This window comes from Anopheles arabiensis, chromosome 3, assembly GCF_016920715.1.
Source record: "Anopheles arabiensis isolate DONGOLA chromosome 3, AaraD3, whole genome shotgun sequence".
NCBI classification, from domain to species: domain Eukaryota; kingdom Metazoa; phylum Arthropoda; class Insecta; order Diptera; family Culicidae; genus Anopheles; species Anopheles arabiensis.
The window spans coordinates 39,001,382-39,024,385 of NC_053518.1; the positions used below are offsets into that span (position 1 = coordinate 39,001,382).

The 23,004-nt window shown below is 38.5% G+C and overlaps 3 protein-coding genes across 3 annotated transcripts in view; 1 reads left to right on the plus strand and 2 right to left on the minus strand.

The window, feature by feature from the left end:
- Window positions 1–23,004, plus strand: part of LOC120899783 (neural-cadherin-like) — a gene marked incomplete at its 5' end in the record, with an annotated part of 638,244 nt that overhangs the window by 424,951 nt on the left and 190,289 nt on the right. The window lies entirely within an intron of this gene.
- LOC120904947 (neural-cadherin-like) overlaps window positions 1–23,004 on the minus strand; it is a 134,591-nt gene that overhangs the window by 76,084 nt on the left and 35,503 nt on the right. Inside the window, 1 exon segment of the mRNA XM_040315480.1 lies at window positions 7,687–7,830. Coding sequence (XP_040171414.1) covers window positions 7,687–7,830 — 144 coding nt within the window.
- Window positions 3,198–4,241, minus strand: LOC120903402. The gene is made up of 2 exons (XM_040312821.1): window positions 4,139–4,241; window positions 3,198–4,026 (listed from the first exon to the last, which is right to left on the minus strand). The coding sequence occupies exon 2, from the start codon at window positions 4,000–4,002 to the stop codon at window positions 3,310–3,312; it is 693 nt and encodes a 230-aa protein (XP_040168755.1). The 5' UTR covers window positions 4,003–4,026; window positions 4,139–4,241; the 3' UTR covers window positions 3,198–3,309.

Sequence of the window (23,004 nt, forward strand, 5' to 3'; positions counted from 1 at the left end):
TTAGATGCAAAAACTAATATTGATGACCATCCTAATAACTTACGTTCGTGGTGCATCTCTCCAAATCAGGAATCTCAATCAGGATCCCGTACTACTCATAGAGAAGCAAGAATGTAAAATTCAAATCGGTATAATGAAAATCATACATCCAATCAATATGACAAATATCGAACACAATGTAATTAAATTTGAAGAGATAGCAAGAAAAGTCAATAAGAAACTCCCTATATCAAACTTAATAATAGAAAGGAGTAAGGAAATCAAAGATAGATTTAACCAGCTAGCGCCTTCAAGAAACCGTCACAAGCGTTGGGATATGCTAGGATCAGCATGGAAATGGCTTGCGGGTACACCAGACGCCGAAGACCTTCGAATCATCAACAAAACACTAAACGACCTGATCAGTGAAAACAATGCACAAATCAACATTAACAATGTTATTAATAACAAAATTGCCGAAATGACTGTAACGATCAACTTGCTGATAGAAAAACACTCAACTAAAGAAAAGCTATTGTTACAAGAAATAGATGCAATTACTTTACTAGTATACATGGATGCAACTAACCGCATTTTAGAAGACATAGAAGATGCAATCCTACGAACACGTATACAACTAACGAATAGTAAACTGCTATCCATTAACGAGATACTTGCTATCAAAACGATAATCAACAACCAAGGTATTCAAACGCAATTTCCAGAAGAAGCCTTGAAATACGCAATACCAAAAATTGCTATAAAAGAAAAGATGTTGTTTTACATATTGGAAATTCCCAAAGTCGAAAATAATTGTAAAATATTCCAAATCGTACCGCTCACCTTAAACGATTCAACTATAGTTAACATACCACAATACATCATTATGAGCAAACAAGGAATATTTTTAACAAACAAACCATTCGACTTGGTGCAGCTAGGCGAATACACAAAACCGTTCAAAGACACCTGCCTCATGCCAATATTAGATGGCAAAGAAAGCAACTGCCAAGCTATTGAAGACGACAAAACAATGGTCACTCTCGTTACGAACAATAAAATCTTGCTGAATAACGTAAAAAATTCGCAAGTAAAATCGAACTGTGGACCGCACGATCGAATACTTAACGGGAACTTCATTCTTACATTCAATAATTGCACAATATCAATTGATAACCACACCTTCACGTCAGAAGAAACAACAACAAGTGCAAGAGAAGTACTAGGAGCTTTCCCCAACCTTACAGTAAATTGGAATATCATAGAAACAACAAACATTACAAAAATCCAAAATGAAATGATTTCCAACAGAAAACATCTCGAACACATCGCATTAAAGCAGTATTCTCATGTGAAAATTACTTTCACAATATTTGGAAGCATAACTATTACAATAGCAATACTGACGATCATTGTATTCGTGTACATAAAAACAAGAAAATACACGAATATCACCATTGAATCAGCAATCATCAGAAGATCGCGCAAAGTCAAGAAGACACCACCCAGCGAGAACTTCGAGGACGAACTTCAATCTACCCCCGGAGGAGTTATGTTACACACATAGGGTGTAGTTCCAGCTAAACGGAAGCAAAGCAGACATCTACTTCCTCTCGCGAGAACCACACCACAAGATCATCATAGCACCCTCCCATGGTTCGGCACAGCGAAACATCGCAGAACACATTTTATGCTGAGCTAGCATAAAATGTGCCATGCCCGATGGAGCAGCGATCACCAGCATCTACCCGTAGACAACCGTCGTGGAGCATCCGCCCGAACACAACCGTCGTGGAGCATCCGCCCGAAGACAACCGTCGTAGAACATCCGCCCGAAGGTGACATCGTGAAACATCGGCGCAATAGGCTTAGGCTCGAGCTAGTTAGGACTAGGGAGTTTAAGTCAGTTCAGAATTGTAACTCACCAGCGATAGACGCATTAGGTTGATTAAGAAAAATAAATGTTTTTTTATAAGACCTAATATGTCCCTCGCATAACTATATATACTATCAATCTGTGGAGAAATATTCTGCGAAAGTTTGCGAACGCGAATTTTATTGAAGTTTTTTCACATCAACTTTTTCTAAAAACAGACACATGCGTAACTAGGCGGCTCCATAGGTGCCTAGTGTAGCGTATTTTGTGTATTCTACAAAAATATATTCTACGTGCTTTTGATCACCTTCAATTTCCATTACGAAGCTGTGTATTTTAGTTTCAGCTCATGTGCTTATCTAATATGTAAATTTCTATTCTAACCTAACTTTATTATAAAATATAATGAAGCAAATCAGAACCAAATACCTTTTGGTCCTGCTCCAGATTATAGACGGATGTAAGGAAAATAATTCTAAAATTATACGCATAACAGCAAAAAATTATGAATACACCAGCATCTATTGCCGTTTTTGGAGAAGAAACTCCCAAAAGTCATGACAAACTAAGTATAAGGATAGAGGGTAATATGCTACAAAGAATATTTTGCAAGAAAGAAAATGCATCCAGAAGGACATTTTGTATAATGAGCTGTATTACTCTCATTCGTTAACCAGTTCAATATCAGTAGCTACACACGCTTAAAAAAAACAGGGTTTAAGTTTACAAATGAAGTAAATACTTTGTTGGTAGCTATCGTTGATTCTGATATTTTTAGATAGTTGTAAAACCAAGAACATCAGATTTTTATTTTTAAACCCCTTCCGAAGGCAGTTCAGGACTGGGAAAAGTATTGGATGTATATTGTGTGATCCCAATGCCCAGGAAAATGTGTAATTCCTATTTTTGTTAAATAACAGATTTAAAATTTTAACCTTCAAAGACAAACAATATGTGCAGCTTTTCATTACGAATTTGGGAACTACTTTATTTCAATGTATCTCCTCTATCTAATTATTGAAATGACTTTATTTTTGTCTTTAGAAATGTGAACTAGACGTTAGGAGCTTGTAATAGCATCCACCTAGGTTGTGTATGTCCATTTTTAATATTTGTACTACCTGTGAGTAAAAGTGATGAGAATTAGCTACCATTGTCCTATACAAAGCAGAAAATATTATCTTATTCAAAATTATTATGTTTTGTTCATATATTCTGGAACATCACAGTATATTTTAAAATGGTTTATACTATTAGAAACAACAAATACAAGAAAAAAACACACAAAATTAAAAAAAACAAAGCAAAAATCTCTTAAAACACTATTTTATGTAGCGCCACCTGGTGGTATGGATGCAAACTACATATAAAATGTTATTTACTATCATGACACTTTACTACAAACGATAAAAACTAACAATTTCTGCAAAAATAATTTTATCCCGAAATTTGTTCTAAACTGCCCATTGTGCACTGTTGCAGCATACCGTAGGTGCTTCACCAGGCCACTTAGGCGCACTACAATATGCACAGCTCCGTTGTGAACCCAGCCGATGGCGTTCTGGGTGGTTGTAGTGCTCATGGTAACCCAATCCAACACGCAGTGTGCTGCTACCATGTCGCGCAATGAGCCGACGCTGCCATGCTGCTTCGGTCTCCCGACGTAGTCGCAAGTCATCCGGATTAAAATGCAGCATAGAAGGCTGCTGCGGCAACGATGGCGCAGCTGATGGTTCAGGAAGCAAAGTCTCCGGTTGTGCAACTGTTTGCAATTGTAGATTACGACGATGAAAAGCTTCCAGCTTACGTGCAAGTCGTCGTTTTTTCGCAGCAGGTGTTTCGTTTGGAGGGGTGGCAAACTCACCATCCAACGATACGTCCAAGTCAGAGTCGACATTGATTGCGTTCTGTCCTTGTTGTAGAGCAGCAGTAGATGTGGTTATGGAGCCCGTCCTCGGCTCTGAAACATCCTCCAAGGTAGATTCCCGTACTCGTTTGCGATGCCGGTAAAGCGCACTGTTAATTCGTGCAAAGCGCTTCCTGCGCTCACCCGTCGTTTCGAATTGGGGAGCGGGATATCTCGCCCGAATTTCTGCTTCAATCGCTTCTTCCTGCCTAGCGCGTGATGTACCTCCGACTCCGTTCATGATGAGAGCAATTTTTGTTTTTAACTGTTTTACCAAAAACATTGAAAAGATCAAACATGGACACACATTACACACACACATAATCAACACATAATAGATAACTCTAAAAAAACACCAAAGGCACTAAGAATCTTACTTGCAACGGCCGCTTCTCTTGCACAGCACTAATTGTTCCACTTGTTCCACAGCAATGCAATGCAATGAAATCTATTCCGAACCTCGGAGAGATCTACAGCTAATCAAACGTTATGTAATGTGTTCAAGAAGCTAACTGTTAACATACAGCATCCTTTGATCCCAGTCAAAGGTACAATACCAAGGTGGCTAGATAGAGTACAGTTGGGTTGTTAGGTTGAATTTGGTAGCCATGATGGATGGAGTTTTCTACAAAATTTTCAAATTTTGTGATATGTGATATTTTTATTTAAAAATAATACAATTCATGTACCATATTTTATTAATTTATAGATAATAGATAGGATTATCAAAAAATATTCCACCATAAAGATGCTTCACATTTCTCACAATCGGCAAGCCGAAAATCTAAGTAACCTTTTTCATTACTCGTTCATGTTCACACACACTGGTTGAGGGATAAAGAAGAGAGAGATAGGAAGAATAGAAATACGTGGTGGATGATATCTTCACACGCAACGCAACTTAGCAACGCGCGTTGCTAAGCGAGCTCTGCTCTCAGCACTCTCTCTCTCCTCGCTGAACGTTTGCTTTCACGTCATTGTGGCGATTTTCGATTGTATATATAGTGAGAATCAAAATAAATAAATAGATTAATACATATAAAATTAAATAAACTTTCGCAAACACAAGCGGGATCGAATTAATCATTGATTGCGTCAGATCCAAAGAGCTTCAAATAGATTAGAGTTAAATGTTAAATAAGTGCTTAGCACAATAGAAGAAATAATTATTTCATTAGCATCAAAAACGGTTGGAAGATCAGCTGCTTTCATAATATCCTTCCCATCTCATGGAGTAATATGATTCTACACTTCCTAGAAGCTATAACATCACAAACAAATCATCTTAGCGTGTTTGACGGTTGAAGGGATAAGTACGTTTAACTGATTGTAAAGCTAAGCTAAGACCTGGCTAATTATACGATCATGAATTTGCGTCGTTTTACGCACGCACGCGAGCTCCGACACAAGGAAAACGGTTCTAGGTAAAAACGCTTAACAAATCAAAATATTCACCCGTCACAAACCCTGCACATCAAGAGAGGACCTAATTTATCTCAACGCTAATTGACAACTTGTTTGGTTGCCTCAAACAAAAAAGAATTCATACTGGTCGCACCCATTTCACGGTACCGTGGAATGAGCACTGATACAGGATTTTGTCTATTACCAGCGAGCAGCTTGTGCTACGTTATTCCTTTTTAGTACTTTGCTTTTCCCAATTTACACACGAGTACAAATGCTCTTTACAACCACCACCGGAAAAAAACGAAGCGATGCTTGGCGTCCATTTTCGGTTGTTCCTTTGCTCATATGTTCGAATCACCAACGCTATATTTATTAAGCCAGCCAAGCTTAACTGAAAGCCGACGGCACATTAAATCACCGGCTGTGGAATAGCAGCGAAGTGGATTGAAAAGCTACACTGATTGAAAAATCAGCTAGTTTTCAACCTCGTGCACACCATGGTCATGGCCTTGACTGACTTTCGTAAAGGGATACGTTTATTGAATTAATGCTAACCTTCCACCAATTGTACTCCTTGCTAGTGGAAATGGCAGCATTTCTTAAAATGCGTGTTACCTGCTTGATTCCATTTATCGATTTACGCTTATTTCGGGATTGCAATAGGAAGCCAGGCAGCAACGCTACGGTTACAGCCAGAAAGTTTGGGTGATTGAGAAAACACGGTCGGACCGGCATCGGAAGAAATTGTATTGCTGACTTGGTGGTGTTTCTGACGTTGGTAGTGCTTCCTGTTTAGAAGTTTTCTTACATACCATCACTGAAATGAACCTTCCCGTTCGTTTGCATTTGTTGTCGATCGAAATTTATGATTGTTTAAGTATATGGCTTACTTTTGATATCGCTTGGCTTATTCAAAATTAGTTCAAACGTGGCGAAACCGAAACATTAAAGCTTGAGATACCAGCTCTTACGCTAGCAAAAACTAAACTTTAAAATAGCAAAAACAAATTCCTCAGCAAACATTCCACGCAATTGAATCGCAGCATGTTTGCGTGCGAAATGTCTCAACGCGTTCCCTGCTTCTTGTATGGAGTGGAGAGTGCTGCTTGTTACTTCAGTGATAAATATATTCTTGTCCGGCGAAAGTGCAATGAATGCTTTTTCGAGAACAGTTTTCGTCTTGTAGCATTTTTCTTTCAGAAGTGAACTGATAACCTTCGCTCTTCCAGCATAATGTTTACACACTGGATGCATATTTCACTTTAAAATCTTCAATCTTTAATACAACGACTTTGATTACGAAGAGGGTATACGATTTTCAGCTATTGCGTACAGCTATTGCAGAAAATGTTCAATATAGAAAGGATAAGGTGAACCACCCAAGGTCTGTTTGCTGTTCACAATTCAACAAGAAACTTCAAGTGGTAACAGTTAATGTTAATGAGACACAAAATGTTTTATTGGACAAAGCTTTCAATGTGATTGTTTGTAGAATTACGCATGTGCCTGTGACGTGGAGGTACATTGATCAACTTTTAGGAGTGAAATCGGGTATTTCGATGGTTTCTGCTTTACATGTGATCGTGCTTCAAATGGACAGTTGGTTTGTCGTTAATCACATTAAAATGATCATCTGTGTTTCAGATTAAACTTGAGGGGAATTTGTATGTTTTTTCTTAAAGCTTATTTTTCATACAAAGCACACAACTACACAACAGCAAAAAAAAACAACAAACAAACACGATGAACAAAAACTTCCTGCTTCAAATGGTTTTGTTGCCTCATTCGAGTACGCTTTTATTTCCAAAGAAACAACACCCACCGAAGAGTTTTTAATCTTTGAGTATTGAGAATGCGCGCCAAGGCTACAAAAAATAAGGTTCGCTTTGGTGGGAGATAAAAGTAAACATACTAAAAATTTGTTTTCTTATTTGAAAGTAGCCGGTACGGATAACGGTATGGTACCTTCGCACTCATATAAAAAAACAACCCCACATACACACCCACACATATATCCAGACAAACAGAGGAAAGCGTCATGCGTCATGTAAAGACGGACGAACTCGAATGCATTACAGCTGTAGGCTACTCAGCAAAACGGTGTCGGGAGGAGTAAGGTACACAATAAATGGAAGTAAACATGACTTCTTGCTCAGACGCACTCCCACGGGTACAGGAAAACCAACGACCTTTGGGATAACATAAGGTATGCTTTTTTACTGGGGACTCTTCGTCCTTGCTCAAGATTTCATGCTTTGACGTTCTTATCAGAGTCTACAGAAAATTATCTGAATTAAGTGGCAAATATTTGATAACACATTTTTTAAGTTTTTTTTTTGCTGACTCTCTTCAAGATAACGGCTTTTTTTGAAAATGAGTCTAATTGTTTAATGTTTTTTACTTTGTGAATTGAGGAAAAATCTTAATAATTATTGTTTTTAATCACTCAATATCAACTTTTTCTCTTGAATATTTTTTCAAAGAAATTTTTTGATTGTTCAGTATGCTGTATACATACCTTCACCGTGCGTTTTTGTGCTGACGTTGAGAAAGTTGTGATTGATTTCCACATTTTCGTCGATGTCCACCTCATAGATGACCTTCTCGAAAAAGAGTGGGTAGTCGTTCTTGTCGGCAACCCCTGTTTTGATGAATTTAGTAACTGAAAGGAAAACAAAACACAAACACAATGATTTCGTCAGTTGATTGTTCAAAGCTTTTTTTATTATATTAAACTATAGTTATTTCAATTGTTTGCCACAAGGGCTGTACAACAAATACTTACACCTAAACCTTATCTATCTAAACCATAAAACTTAAAGCTATGAACTCAAACTGTTCGCTAAAAATATATTTACGGCTGCATGTGAACAGACATGGCGAACAAAATGAAAAATGGAAAAATATTTAAATTTTGCTCTAAATGTCATGTTCCATCCAGTATCTAAACAGTTACCGTATATGTCTCTCGCGCAACCGGTTCTGGACCGGACGCTCCTGAACATCAGTGACCACCAATGGAGAACCGGTTACGATAAATTTCGATTTTCCTGCTTCCATTACGGTCTCCAACCACGGTAATTGCAATGCAAAATTACACAACGTGTAACAAGTGGATAGACAAAGAAGTCGCACAAAAACCGTTTCTTAACCGGAAAACTGCAACAGAAAGAATTGCACAAAGTTGGAATGGGAAAAAACACAAACATTGTTCGCTTGTTACCAAAACCCTCACCGACCCATCCTACCCACTTTCTCATCGTTTTTCGAGGGAAATGGATGCATTATGTGTCCTCAATTTAAAATTTTCTTTTTTTGATTATTTGGAGAGGCAGAAAGCCAACACGATGTGTGTTTGTCTGTATGCGTGTAAGTGTGTTGGCACCCTGAACAAATCCGAAATTTAAACATTGATATCCATCAAACTGCGAGCGAATCGTTGTTCTCGCGTTCCAGCTGAGCTTGTGATTCGGTGCAATTGCAATCACCGCACGGAAGCATCACGGTACCATGACACACAAGGTTGTGTTTGACCTCCCGCTGCCCTCCTCATGGACATTGTGTGCCGAGAAGTGCAGCCGCCAGCACCATTTGAAGCAATTTAAAATCCATTTTCTACTAGCATGATTTCTGACTTCGATTCGTACGTTCGTTCGTACACTGACCATGTACGCCATGCGATGCCTCGAGACACGATACCATCAAGAGGAAAAATAGTTCGAAGCAAAGCTCGACGGTGAGAAACCGTCATCATCCGGGTTTAATTTGGAACATCTTGTTTTAGGTTTTTTCAATTTAGTTTTTTGCTGTTAAATACATTTTTGTCCTTGTGTGCATCTTACCGTAGTTTTTAATTTAAGGTATAAATATTTCCTCCAACGATGCTTGTTTTCGCTTACATTTGGATTCAGATTTTTGCCACTGAATTGTTATGTTCTTAGTTTTATGCAAAAAATATTATCAAAACGATGGTGTGAAGAAAGATAAAACACATCTTGATGAATTAATTAATGTTTTGGTATCAATATTAAATTTTTCCACTTCAAATTTTACATAGTATGTTGTTTGTAATATTTTCATATTAAAAGTATGTAATTTCATTATTCATTTTGTCAAAAATAGCCCACTTTATAGACATTTTTACACATATTGTTGTATGATGGATCGATTGCAAGTATCAAGTAGCTTTTAGAAACAGCTTTCAAAAAAAGTTGGAACCATAAGAAAAAATTATATTTAAATGAATAATGAAATAAAACAAAATAGGATGTTGTTTTAAAAAAACTGCTTTCGATTTGCTTTTGTTTTTACCATATATCACGTCATTTGAGTGATTCAGAATTGCAAAATATTTACCGAAAGGGGGTTAGGCTTTTTGGTATATGAATGTTGGTAGCCATTTGACATAAAATAAACATACCAATCGCAAATGATCAATTAACGTATCAGCAAAAAATAAAAATAATACAAAATAACGGACCATTTACTCAAAAACAAACAAAAAAAATGCAATAAAATTTTCATTTCTGGCAAAAGAACATCCTAGTCTGTTTTTTTAGCGTTTGCAACACAATTTGATCAAACGAAGAGATTAACAGGTTTTTAAACCGCGTCTCTCCTTTATGGCATATGCAAAACCCAACCAAACACATGATGACCGGAAACAGGTGTATACATCTCAGTTGTCAAAGTCGATTTTCGAAATTTTGGAATCGGGAAATCGAGAAAAGGACAACGTTCGCTGCGTAACGCGATTGCGCAATGACCATCGCGGAAAAAAGGGCGTAAATACGCCGTGCGCAGGATAAAGCGAAATTGTACATTGGTGAAAACGGTCTATATACATTAATAGGTTTTTTAACCAATTGCTCGCAAGTCTTGATTTTTATATCAGGGATTCTCTTGTTCTTTTTGAGGGTTTACATACTTACATAATTAAACAGTCATTAGGGTGTTAAATATGTTTCAATAAATTAATTTTTTCATCATTCATAAACTATGTATGTAGGATGAGAGGGCTACCCCCCGAAAACGTCAAAAAATGACAGCTAGGTAGCGAGGGCATGACAGCAGGCGATGAGCGACAATCTTACCGCGAGCGTCGCTGTGAACAGAAGCAAGTTGAATACACGAATTTCCTTTAATCACCTACACCGCTCGTTTCCTTATTTCTTACATGTATATTATTCAACACCGTGGTGCAGTTATTAGGTCACACGACTTAACAACATGCCCATCATGAGTTCAAACCTCGTAACGAGAACGAGGAATTATCTGGCTGTGTGTTACTTAATATTCCTCAAACTATGTATAGGCCAGTAAGATGTCGTAAGTCATCACGCTAACAAGAAGAAGAATAAAATGAAAATTAATTAATTTTAATTATTAAAAAAAAAAAATTTTAGAAAATTTAATTTTTATACGAAATGAATTTAAATTAAATACATATTTTATTGTTTTGATATTATCTAAGAATAATAAAAAAATATTCCGATTACTATTTGACATTGTTTGGATAAAAATAAAAATAAGAATACTACTGTAAAGACCAAGATTTTTCCACTTCCATTGTTTTACATATATTACAAAAAATCAACATAAATTTCAATATAATGTTGATACTAATGACTGGAATGGTTTTTTAAAGAGCAACTGTTGGCAACTAAAACCAAGGCGGATTAAATTTCTTGCCAAAAACGATTTATTGTACTATTACGGGCCAAAAAATTTGTCCGTTTTTCCGCGATTGGTTTAGAAAAAGGCTCGTTCCTATCTTGCGGCCCTTTTTAACGCTTTTTTCCTGTTACGCTTCGTGCCTTGTTCGTGTACTGGTCGCTCGTTTTAAAACGTCCCGTTTATGACAGGTAGTTGGAACGCGAGATTCCAACAGCAACACTGATATAACATAATTGTGATATAAAAAGGAAAACATTATTTTGATAAACATTAACATTTCTTCTCCAACCTAAAACCCTCCAGATGTGCTTTCCTGAATTTAATGCTATAACAAGATTCCATAACTGACAGGCATTAGAGTTTCATGCAGATGCCAACAACACGAGTGCAAAACTAAATACACCGTTCTGTGTGTTATTCCTTCCCCTGTTTCTTTTTCTCCCAGTCACATATTCAGCGATTGAACGGCGCAATGCCAACATCGTGGATTTGTGAAATAGTTGCACCAATGTGAACGTACGCTCTAAAATGAAATTTATGATTTAGTAAAATATGACTTTCTTTGCTGTGTGTGTGTGCTATTTTTCAATCCTTCCTTCAACTCGAATCTGAATGTGCATCGAGGGGAATGCTATATTCCACAACTGTTGGCTTCCTGCAAGCCAAGTGAAACTGGCAAAATTGAATTCCTCGCTTTTTATCGTCAAAAACATGCGAGTCGTTTGAATTGTGTGACGTTTTGCTGATGCATGTGACGTGGAATGATAGCTTTTGAATAAATTGTTCACTAAAGTGCATTCGAAACAAATTTAGTGGCATGTTTTCTGTTTTGAGAGTTGAGAGTTTGAAACATGAACTTGGTAGCTCAATAAAGACAGTATAAAGACAGTATGGATAGACAGTAACCTATAGTTTATGATGCAGCGAATGTTTCTGGTTTAATTGTTGGTTTGTTTAACTAGCTTGATTAATTTAAATTATTCCTAAGAAATTTAATAAACCTTTCAACTGTAATGCTATGTTTTTTTTTCATCAGGTACGTAATATTGAAGAAAATTGTATTGCAAGTTGTTTACATTGAACGCAGGGTTATAACATTTTATATCGCTAAGATCTTCCACCGTATCCAGCATTCGTTTTCTTATGCATGTTGGCAGTCAGCGATCAAAACATTCGGTGGAATCAGTACACCATCACCCGTATGTACGGATAAAGTACCAGGCGCCTCCATGACACTATAAATTCACGCCTCATGGCCACCCAAAACAAAGACTTTTCACTCACGTGACATAAAATCGTCTTTGGCAACCTCCCCTGTTTGTTGCCGCTATTGAACGTCGTGCAGTACAATTAATCGCGTTTTTTATGTGTGTTCACTTGCCGGCATCCGCTATCACTCTCTATCTCTTTAATTTTCTTTCTCTCAGCCGACCCATTAGCACGTAGCACGTAGCGCATGGCAAGAGAGCGATGAGAGCGACAATTTCTCGTGCGATTGTTATCACTATTTGTTTTATTGCGATAAGCGGCATAGCACATGTCGTTCTCATTCTCTCTTTCCTACCTCATTCGTTATCAAGAGAAATGCTGAGCGTCAGATACAAAGGTGAGCGGTGAACAAAGCCGTCATGCGATTTCGTATGACGCGGCGGTTAAAGTGTTAAAGCTATTGTTATTGTGACTGCCGGATGTACAATCGTCAACTCGTACGACTTGTTATAAAGTGCTCGTCATGGGTCCAAGCCCCGAATGTACCGTGCCCCCATACGTAGGACTGAATATCCTACTATGGAAACAATAAATTACTGAAAGCCAAGCTCACTCTACTTCTGAGTACAGACAACCCTTGACCGAACAACGGTTGTTGTGACAAAGAAGTAGAAGAAGAAGTAGGGTTTTGTGACTATTGTGGTAAGCATCTCTTCTAAAACTACAAAAAATGTATTTTTTTTATACTTGATTTTTAAATATCACTTAAAATGTGTACAGACTAGTGGTGGGGGCTCGGAATCGGACCTTCTCGATTCGGATTCCGTGTTCGGAATCAAATCCGGAGCCGATTCCGATGCTGGAATCGATTCCGATTCCGGAGTTGATTCCGGAGCCGACTCCGGAGTTGATTCCGGAGCCGATTCCGGAGTTGGTTCCGGAGCCGATTCCGGAGTTGGTTCCAGAGCCGATTCCGGAGTTGGTTCCAGTCGACCATCGGAATCGGCTCCGGATTCAGAATCAGAATCGCTATTTGCTACGGTGACGGAATCAGGCTTGACTCCAGAAATGGAATAGTTTGAATTGAAATAAGATGTGTGGGAAGCGAAATAGGTCCGCAAATTTCCATGCGAATAGATCATTTACAAGTAAATTTTGATTCTTTGTCGCTATCAACACATAGCATATTTGGACCCAAACGCCTATTCCTATGAAGATGCCGAAACCGACTCCGTTTCGAAGCTAATTCTGATTTCGGAGTCAATTCCGATGTCGGAACCGATTTTCATTCCGGAGCCAATGCCGAAACCGATTCCGATTCCGGAGTCAATTCCGATTCCGGAGCCGATTCCGGCACCAATTTTGGAGCCGATTCCGGAACCAATTCCGGAGCCGATTCCGGTGTTGGTTCCGGTGCCGATTCTGAAATTGGTTCCGGAATCGATTCCAGAAACTGATTCCGGACCTACCATCCGGAATCGATTCCACAAAATTTCGGAGCTAGCTGGAATCGATTCCGACGAAATCTCCATTTTTCCCATCGCTAGTACAGACTATCAATACCTTTCAATAAATTTACTGCACAATATAGTTCCTTTTGACTATTCGATTGAAATTCCATCAACAAGATCAATTAACGAAAGTCAAATTTGTTTTGAATCATGTTCTTATTACTTTTGATAATGATAAATGAAAAATGATAATGATATTATAAAAAAAGTATCCGTAGGAAATTTTGTACCGACAAATTAAATTAAATCCCAGACTAGGCCATCAGCTTGAGTCAATCATATTAATTAAGTACACACACACCTCTTCACTTCACTTAATCACCATTCACTTGGGACACTTCATAACTGATCCGTCCACACGTGGACTGCTACTCATCTACGCTGTTGTGTTACGGAGATCAGTTATGTACGCTGCCCGATTTGGAAGGTTCCCAGCACGATCTTACATACGGTTGCCCTGCATAATGAGTATTTGTCCCTGGTCAGATTACCGGAAAACACCATACCTGTGTCGAGACGATGGAAAGGAGGATTACTAATTACAGCACCCGCATAATCTGGTTTAACTTTGTTCGAGAAGCAGGAATTCGTGGGACAAACGAGAAGAGCGAAGGCAAACAGGATCCAGCAGATCGTTACCGAGGAAAAGAGACTGCGAGTGAGAAGACACCGGCAAAGGCGGGCTTCGGGATAACGTGCTCGTGTGAACTTCCGTTTCCCGGGGAGTAGGGATTTATTGGACGGCTATAGCAACAATACTGGTTCGTGGTTGTGGCTTCATTCTTCCTCATCTCCTTCGTCCACTCTCATCAGAACATTGATAGCGGGGCGGTTGATAGGCCGCTTTTGAAATGCCATTGACGTACACACTCCGAAGAATGTGGAAGGTGTCGCAAAGAGTAGCGGGGGTGACTAGGTTTTTGGATACGACCCCGGGTCGGAATTTGCCCGAAAAGGTCGGCAAGGATCATTTGGGCTCTGATTTACCAGAACGCGTACGGTTGTTGGTTATGTATAATGAAACCATATATTTATCTTCTTATTTTCTGTATTTACTTGAAAGCAATTTCTTTTGTTTGGCAACTGTTGGAGCTTGGCTGGGCACCGAAGCTGGATTATGTAAATAGATAAATTTCTGGGGCGGTGTTTTCAGAGCATAACATGTTTGGCAAATTAATAATGGTATGTGGTCTAACGAAACCTGGCCAGGGACGGGATGCTGAGCTCTCCTTGAGGTGTGTGTCTTTACTGCACTAACGACCTTTGCAAGTTATTCATTTTATCGCCGAGCTCAAGGACATTTTATTGAAAAAATTGTATGTAGCTCCAGTATGGCTGCTAATATGTTCCTTCAACAAACCACACACTCACTTTTACAGGTAAAAAAGGCATATCATACGTATCGTGTGGTGTACAGAGGGAGATAGGCTTTTATAAGATATATTTGATTGCATTTTTTTAAATGCTCATATAGCTGTTCCATTAACCTTCTTGGTAAAACTTGCTTTTCAATGAATATAGAGGTTATTGCCTGTAATGCAGAGTTATGGCAATAATGAACACATTGTACAATAAAAAATTTGAACCCTTCAGCTCTTCCACGAAGGGTGTACCTGGTCATGGGGACATTACTTTGTCTTGAATATTTCAATACATTAAAAATTGCTCAAGCTACCTAGAATCGTAACAATGGACCTACCACAGTAACTACCTTACAGTAAGTTAGGCTCGCGGGACGGACTGTGACAGCAATTGATTTACGACGGTGAAAAGTTATAACCGTCACTGCCAGATGCCTCGAAATTTAAAAAGGTAAGTTCTAAGAATCATTTTAATTACTTTAAATTAATTAAAGCAGCTTTCTACAATGGAGAAAAAGATTGTAGGACGTTTTGCCCTTTTATGATTTACTCGGATTTTTTCTCACTATAAATCGTAAAGATAAAAGAATTTCATACGAGGCTGAAAATACATTGTGACTCTTTGAGCAGTTACAGTGTGACGATGAATCTTTGCTACGCAAGTGAAGGTTTGCTGTGCTTGTTGTTTGCACCAGAAATTATTGCACAAAATCTCAAAGGCGAAAATCCAACCCGTTTGTGCAATACTGAGCTTATTCTCTATGAGAGGTTGTGCGCGACTGTATGACATAGATTGCAGTGCTTGAAACAGACCCGATGCTTAAACGGAGAGCTATTATATTGCAATTGATTTTGCTGTTTGGATACACTTCTAACCATCATTTGAAATAACCTTCATACTTGGGTACATCCTCGCCCTAACTCACACATATGTACATTCGATTGGCTACAGTACGCCTTGAACAGTCGAAATATTTAAGACGAACCATGCAAAGGACAGCGCACTAGGCTCGTAGTGTGCTCGGATTTTATTGATTCGTGGTTTGTTAGGAAGCAATATTGAGCGTATTAACAGGCGGGTTGCGAATTGCAATAAAGTACCCGGTTTCATTTTCCTCAAAACTTTCTATCCAATCAAGCATAAAATTAGAAACCAGTCTGGCTAGAAAGGATAGGCACGGATAGACGGATTGTATCCGGTATGAGTATGGTATGGTATGAGAAGCCATCGATCGATCGAGTAAACCCCGCTGCCTGGTAAAGGATCTGAAGGAAGATAACAGCAAAAGCGCTTGTGAGGAAGCAAAGGAAAAAAGCGCAATTTAATCCTTGCGAATGTACACACGCGAACATACACATACGCTGACTAACACGGACGTAGACACACATCCTTGTATTCCGCTTGCCGAAGGAAGTATTCGTCATTCTTCGGACCACCATTCAACCCCGTTTGGTAGAATCGTCAATCATCCTCTTGTGTGTGTGAGAACCTAGCAGACGCCTTCTCGCTCATCGATGGGGCTCAGTGGCAGTAATCCACGGTACTGTAATTGAATTATGTTCGCTATCGCTGTTGGTGCTGAGAACCGCACTCTCTGCACCGAGTGGGAAGTGGATGGGAGGAGGCACTGCTAGCTGCCCATATCAAAATCATAAATCAAACAATCATTTCCAGCTCATTTGTTATCTCGCACCGGACCGCATTGGAGAGCAGGGTTGACAAATCATTGCAGAGGGTGATATCAAAATGTCGGTTGACCGCTTGTCCGTGACTTATGGCCGCCGCCGCATATCCGAGCTTCACCTGACTGGCGAATGAATTATGTAGCGATTAGACCTCCGGCCTATAGGTAGTCAGCCTGGGGTAGTCAGTCCTATGTATGGTGACACGGTCAAGCATTTGGGGCTTGAACCCATTACAGGCATGTTGTAAAGTCGCAGGACTATACCACGAAACCGGCTTGAGAATAAGATTACCGTGCTTATAAAACTTCCCGTAAAGTAGGACGCGAAGCCTGGACCATCCGAGCGGAGGATGCAAACACTCTGGGCGTATTTGAGCGACGCATCCTCCGGACCATCTTTGGCGGTGTGTTCGATCATGGAGCGTGGAGGAGAAGGATGAACCACGAGTTGTACGGCGAACCGAGCAACCTGACGGTGGCGAAGGCTGGCAGGATACGATGGCTGGGGCATGTCATGAGGATCCCGGACTCACGCTCCACCAAGAAGGTGTTCGACAGGGATCCTCAGATTGGCATAAGACGCAAGGGAGAACAGCAAACTCGATGGTTGGATCAGGTGAAGCGAGACCTGTCGGAGATCGTGTGTTTACATGGATGGGAGGCTGCAGCCAGGGACCGAGCATTCTGGCGAATGATTCGGATCCAATGATAGATAAGAAAATCTAGACAAATTTTTTTGTCAAGTGTAAAGCTTTGTTACAAAGACATTTACAAAGACCTTTTTATAAACTTTTGATTTTCGACTCAGAAAATGGTGTATTGAACCAACAGAGCGGGACGCAAACAGCAGACGAAATTCGAGTTGCACAAAATTCAAGCAGTCCTTTTGTGACAATTTAAAACAAATCATCACTTCTGCAGATTTTAATGTTTGTTTCATTTGATGTTCGTATTACGCTGTTCTTTACCAGATTCACGAGACAGTACAAACCATTTTCCCATAGTTGACAGGCACACTTTAACCCTTTGACAGTTGCATTTTTAGACAATGCACAACCCCATTATGAAATAATGGCAAAAGTTTAAAAAAAATAGTTGTAAAAGAAAATAGTTGTATCCCATTCTGCAAAACATTGCTGATGTACTTATGTGTATTTATCATTGTTTTTTCTCCATCTCCTTCCCCTACGTAACGAGTGAATCGAAACAGAGAACAAAAGCACAGCCCGAGTCTCAATCGGGCAAATCAATCAATGGGTTCAAACAAATGACATCCGTCCAGTTGATCTGTACGAAGGAATGTGCGTTTTGAAGTACGTACATACACATTTTCGCTGGAAGCTAGCATTACAACTAATGTTCTTAAAGTTTAGGAGGAAATGGGTAAAATGTTGTGTTCAGTGTTTCGTTAAACATTATCCACTCTTAAGAAAGTTTAATGCAAAAACTGGGTTGCAAATGGTTCCTCAATAAAGAATGTAAGTGAAATGAGTGAACTACAGGTAACAGATAAATCAATGCAAGTGACCTGATCGCTGATACCTTAAAAGTTGCATTTTAATCCTAAAGTTGTGAAGAGTTCTATTTCTCTCCATTTATTAACATTGATGGATGATGAAATAAAAACAATAAAGCTAGATGAAAGCATTTATTACTAGCAATAACGAATGTGTTGGAAGCTGGATCAAGTGATGCAAACATTGATTTAATATCTGGGACAAGAGTAATATTTTTAGTGAAAATCTTTTCACTTGCACTAAAACGCGTATGTTGAGATGTAAACGTACAACAATACAAGGATGAAAATTTTCACGATTTTGAAATTGAAGAAAGCAAATCTTTAGTTACAAATGAACAAAGTTCAGATACTTTCAGTATCAGTATCAGTTTTTCAGTTATCTGTCAAATGATTACTTAGAATTGTACAACTTACAAACGCACCGTGGCTTTGGGTGGGAAATGAAATAATAAATGATTGTTCTTAATATAATTGGTGTAATTCCTTGTAATAATCCTAATTCATCATCATCATCATCATCATCATCATCATCATTACTATACCTCAGCATTATAGTCTTTGAAGTATTTAACGGAATCATTGGTCCATTCGTTATCGGCTTCTAGGAAAAAACTGGAATTCAGCTACCACGCTGAACGTATGCAGTAAGTTTCATTAGTGTTTTTATGATAAAAACAGTTGCATTTTTAAATGCTACATGCCACTTGATGTACATTTCATTTGATGAAAACAGGATGACCATGGTCTATAATTATTGGCAACATATTTTAACACGGATATCTAAAGGAATAAGATCCTTTACTAAGCCTTTTGTATTGTCGTGTTATAAAAGCATTTAAATTGGATAACTTGGTTGTAACAAAATGATTTTATTGTTATTCATGGAGCGTTGTTTTCACAAAAAAAACTTAATCTGAAACGAGAACTTGTGACGTGGCAAATGATTCCGTCGAATATTATAGCAAACATAAACATAAAAATATGCAGTGTAGTCCAGGATGTCAGACTATTTCAAAGTAGGCGATACACAGTTTCCACTAAATTCCATTTCGACGTGTGAAGGATTAGGCATGGCTGGCAGCCAACGCCGACGCTTCTCGTCAAAGCAGTGTGTCCGAGCTGTGGGATGCATAAATTTGCATAAAATCGATGAACTACCGTTGTTTAATTTAGTGCTTTTTCTGAGGTTGTTTGCGAACATCTCCCATTTTTCTGCCAGATGGTGGAATGGGAGCCAGTCTAAGTCCCCAAAAAGAGTAATATGGGTAATTGTATTTGGGAAAGCAATCGTTCCGGTAGGAAGATAGGGGATTGGAATCGAACACAGAAAAGGGATAAAGGAACGGTAAGGTTTTCTTCATATTTCTAATCGGCAATTACTATTTCTGCAATAAAAATCATTATAATATATAGAAAGAAAGAACCCTCTGAAATCTGGCAAATGGAAATGGAAATCACTTCCGCGAGCTTAAGAGCTAAATCGATTGCTCCGATGTATTTCTTCGCATTTTGAAAAGATTACCTCCCAATAAGCTTTTCTCGATTTAGCATTGGTAAAAGTGGTTTGAAAAGCGATGGGTTAGATTTCACGCTAACTCATTCACCAGCTGCTGGAAAACTGCCGTAATGCCGTGCTGATCGTAACTGAAATTTGATTATATATGCTCCATATTAGCCAAGCAGGAAAGGTAGAATTCAAAAGAAATATTAGAATTTTAAACGAATTTAGATTTGACATATGCGGGTATGCAGGAGCTTGGTTGGAAATCAGCAACGATAGCAACCTTAATGGTGATTGGATTTAAATATAATTATAGAAATATAGTTAATTGGAGGTATTTTACCACTGACTTGAAGAAACTGAAAGATGATTTATTATTTTGTTTAACAATGGTTTTTCGTACCTCAAAATAGATATTTTGATTCTAAGGAAGAGTGCCAAAAAAAAAAAATTAGTAATTTGATAAACTGCATTATTTGTATTTTCTTTGTAAAATAATGTTATCGTACTTGTTTTCACACAATTAAAGTCCTGAATATCATTTCTATCGTTTACGACATGTAATGTACTGGACATTTGTAGACATTTTGAAAATGTTTTAATGCATTACTTTAAAATTATATTTCAAACTATCGTGGAGTTCAAACTATCGTGTTTTTCACGAAGAAAATTCTATGAAGTTCATTTTTTATACCTTTTTCTGCATTCATGTGAATAACACTCAGAGCTTTGACCTACGAGCAAAAAAAGGGAAGTTAAAAAAAACTGGTGAAGTAAACCATTACTCCTCTTATGACCACCATATATACACAAGCTAGAAACAGTGTACACAACAAAACCAGCTACCAAAAATGTTGCACAATTTCACGCCGGGCATCTGACAAAACAGCAGAATATGTAATTGCGCTTATACCAACTAAATACGAAGCATGACATCACAAAGTTTACGCTTGATTTGTATCGGAGAGCGTAAACCTTCCGTCAAAAGATTATATGGCTAAATGGATGATCTCCAGTTTACACCAAAGTTCACACTTCATGTGACGTTGTTATTACTACTCGCAACTCCTTGTTCAAATGGATTCCACGGAAGCCGGATCTTAATGCCGTGGCAACAGCACAAATGCGCTACCATTACCTTTTTATATTGTGCGGTATGGTTACTAAATAAACCAGCTCCTTGCTGAGATGGGGCAAGTTTTTGTGTTATTTTTCTGTGTAAATCTGCCTCAAGCTCTGTTTCTGTCGTCCAAAAGGACATACAAAGCAAACAAGTCAAACACCAAAAAAAGACAGAAGCCGAAAGCCCATATTATCTCAACCTTAGACATTATCAGCAACGGTAGTCATACGGTGGTCAGTTCCATTGACTCACAAACACACCGGTAAGCTCCTGGTGCTTTGGATCATGCCTGTGGCTGCTATTAGACGCAATGTTTCGACCGGCTTTGCAGCGTTGCCAATATCAACGGCAGATGTTTCGATCTCTTTATCAAACCTAGTGACCGGTATCTTTGAGCCTCCTGCAAATCCTGTTTGGCATGCCGCTCGCACCCGTACTGTAAGTAACATGGCTTCATTTGTAAAAGGTACACCCACTGTTCCACCAGGCATTCCTGCGATGGTATGTGGCTGCATCATTTTCACAGCGAAACAAAAAACGCCTATGTTATACACACGTTCTGCCCACTCTGCGCAACTGGCTGCCAAACCCTTATCATACAGCCGGGATCTGCGAAAAGGATATGAAAGTTGTGACATAACAAGGCACAAAATGGTGAAATTTTTTTTCTCTGTATACCTCTGTGTGCGTATTTTGAGTATTAATACATTTGAGCAAGGTTGTGGGTGAAGCGTTTTTCAAATGGTATTGATAAGATAAGAAAATAGATTTGAGGTAAGGCCTGGTTCCGAAAACGCAACTTTTAAGGAAAATTATTCCTTGTCATGATATTGTTTACTTCGGTTGGAGCCTCCTGGAGGAACACCCAAAGGCATACGAGTTTGCTGTTGTCATCCGGTTCGTTATTTTATGCCGAAATCAGTTGCTGAGAAATGTTTAAGCTTTTTTCAGCTTCCTAGGTGTGTGTGCTGTTGTTGTTTTACCCAGAATATCAGTGAGTAGATATCTAAGCTACTTTATTTCCTAATTGTGTTTACAGGACAATACGTAAGCTGCTTTGTTTCCTTTCCTCGGCGTTAGCTTCAATTAACCCTATAGCTCTACAGTGTGTTGGTCGGTTGTTTTCCAATAAATGTTTACCTCATCTAAATGTTAATGAGCTGACATCTGCTGCTTTAGTTGTATGTTTGTGAGTGCTCCTAAGCCGTCATCATTCGTATCAACTGACACGCCTGACGGCGGTGACATTCCGATTTTTTTTTAAATGTTCGTCCCACCAATAAAACGCGTTCATAAGAAATAGTCCAGCACAAAGGCACAAAAAATAGGAAAAATTATAAAAAACAACATAAATAAATTAAAGCATAAGCAGGTTAAGTATTCATCGGTGTTCCAGAACGCGTGTTTTCACAAATTCCGTGTTTCTATCACGCATTCCCCATTCCTGGTAATCTTCTGGTGAGTGAATTCCAAATGCAAAAACCACCCAATCCTTCTTCACTCTCTCACTCACTCGTGTAATCAAATCAAACTAAAAATTAAACAACGTTGCTGTGTTCCGGATTCAAATGTTTTTTGTTCCTCATTTGCTACTATGGCTTTATATTTGTATTTGTCATTCTGCGTACCACATTACCTGATTGTGCTAAAAGTGACTCTAATATAAAAGTCTAAAAGTGAATATCTTTTTGACACCTACCGAATCTCCGATGCTGAGCGACGGTGCGCTGCATTTGCTTGTGCGCTCTTTCAATTGCGTCCGAAACAAATCTTCCGTGAAGCTTATAAATTATATGTTTTTATACGAGTTGGGGCCAAACTATGCCGGTGTAGAATGATTATCAAAACTCAAACACACAAAACCTCACACATAGCAGAAAGAGGAGAGATGAATCCTACACAGCGACATAGGTACATAGGTACTAAAATAAACATTCCTGAAGGGTAGCATCGGAATTTGACGCTGCGTGTATGGAATTCTATGGTCAAATGGTCACTTTTGTTTAGTTATAAGTACAAGCCATTTAGAGTAACGAAATTAATTTAAAATTTAATTCCATTGCACTAAAAGGTGGCCTGTAATTGAATTTGTAGCCCCTTGAGTTTCTCGATTAATCTGGTGAGCATTTTAAAAATGTTTTGCAAACAATTAATATTAACTTTTGCACCTGTGTCCAAAATTTACGCATCAATAAAATCAGCATTGGATAGTTAGTAACGCAAGAACTTTTGTAACTTTCATCCGACGATA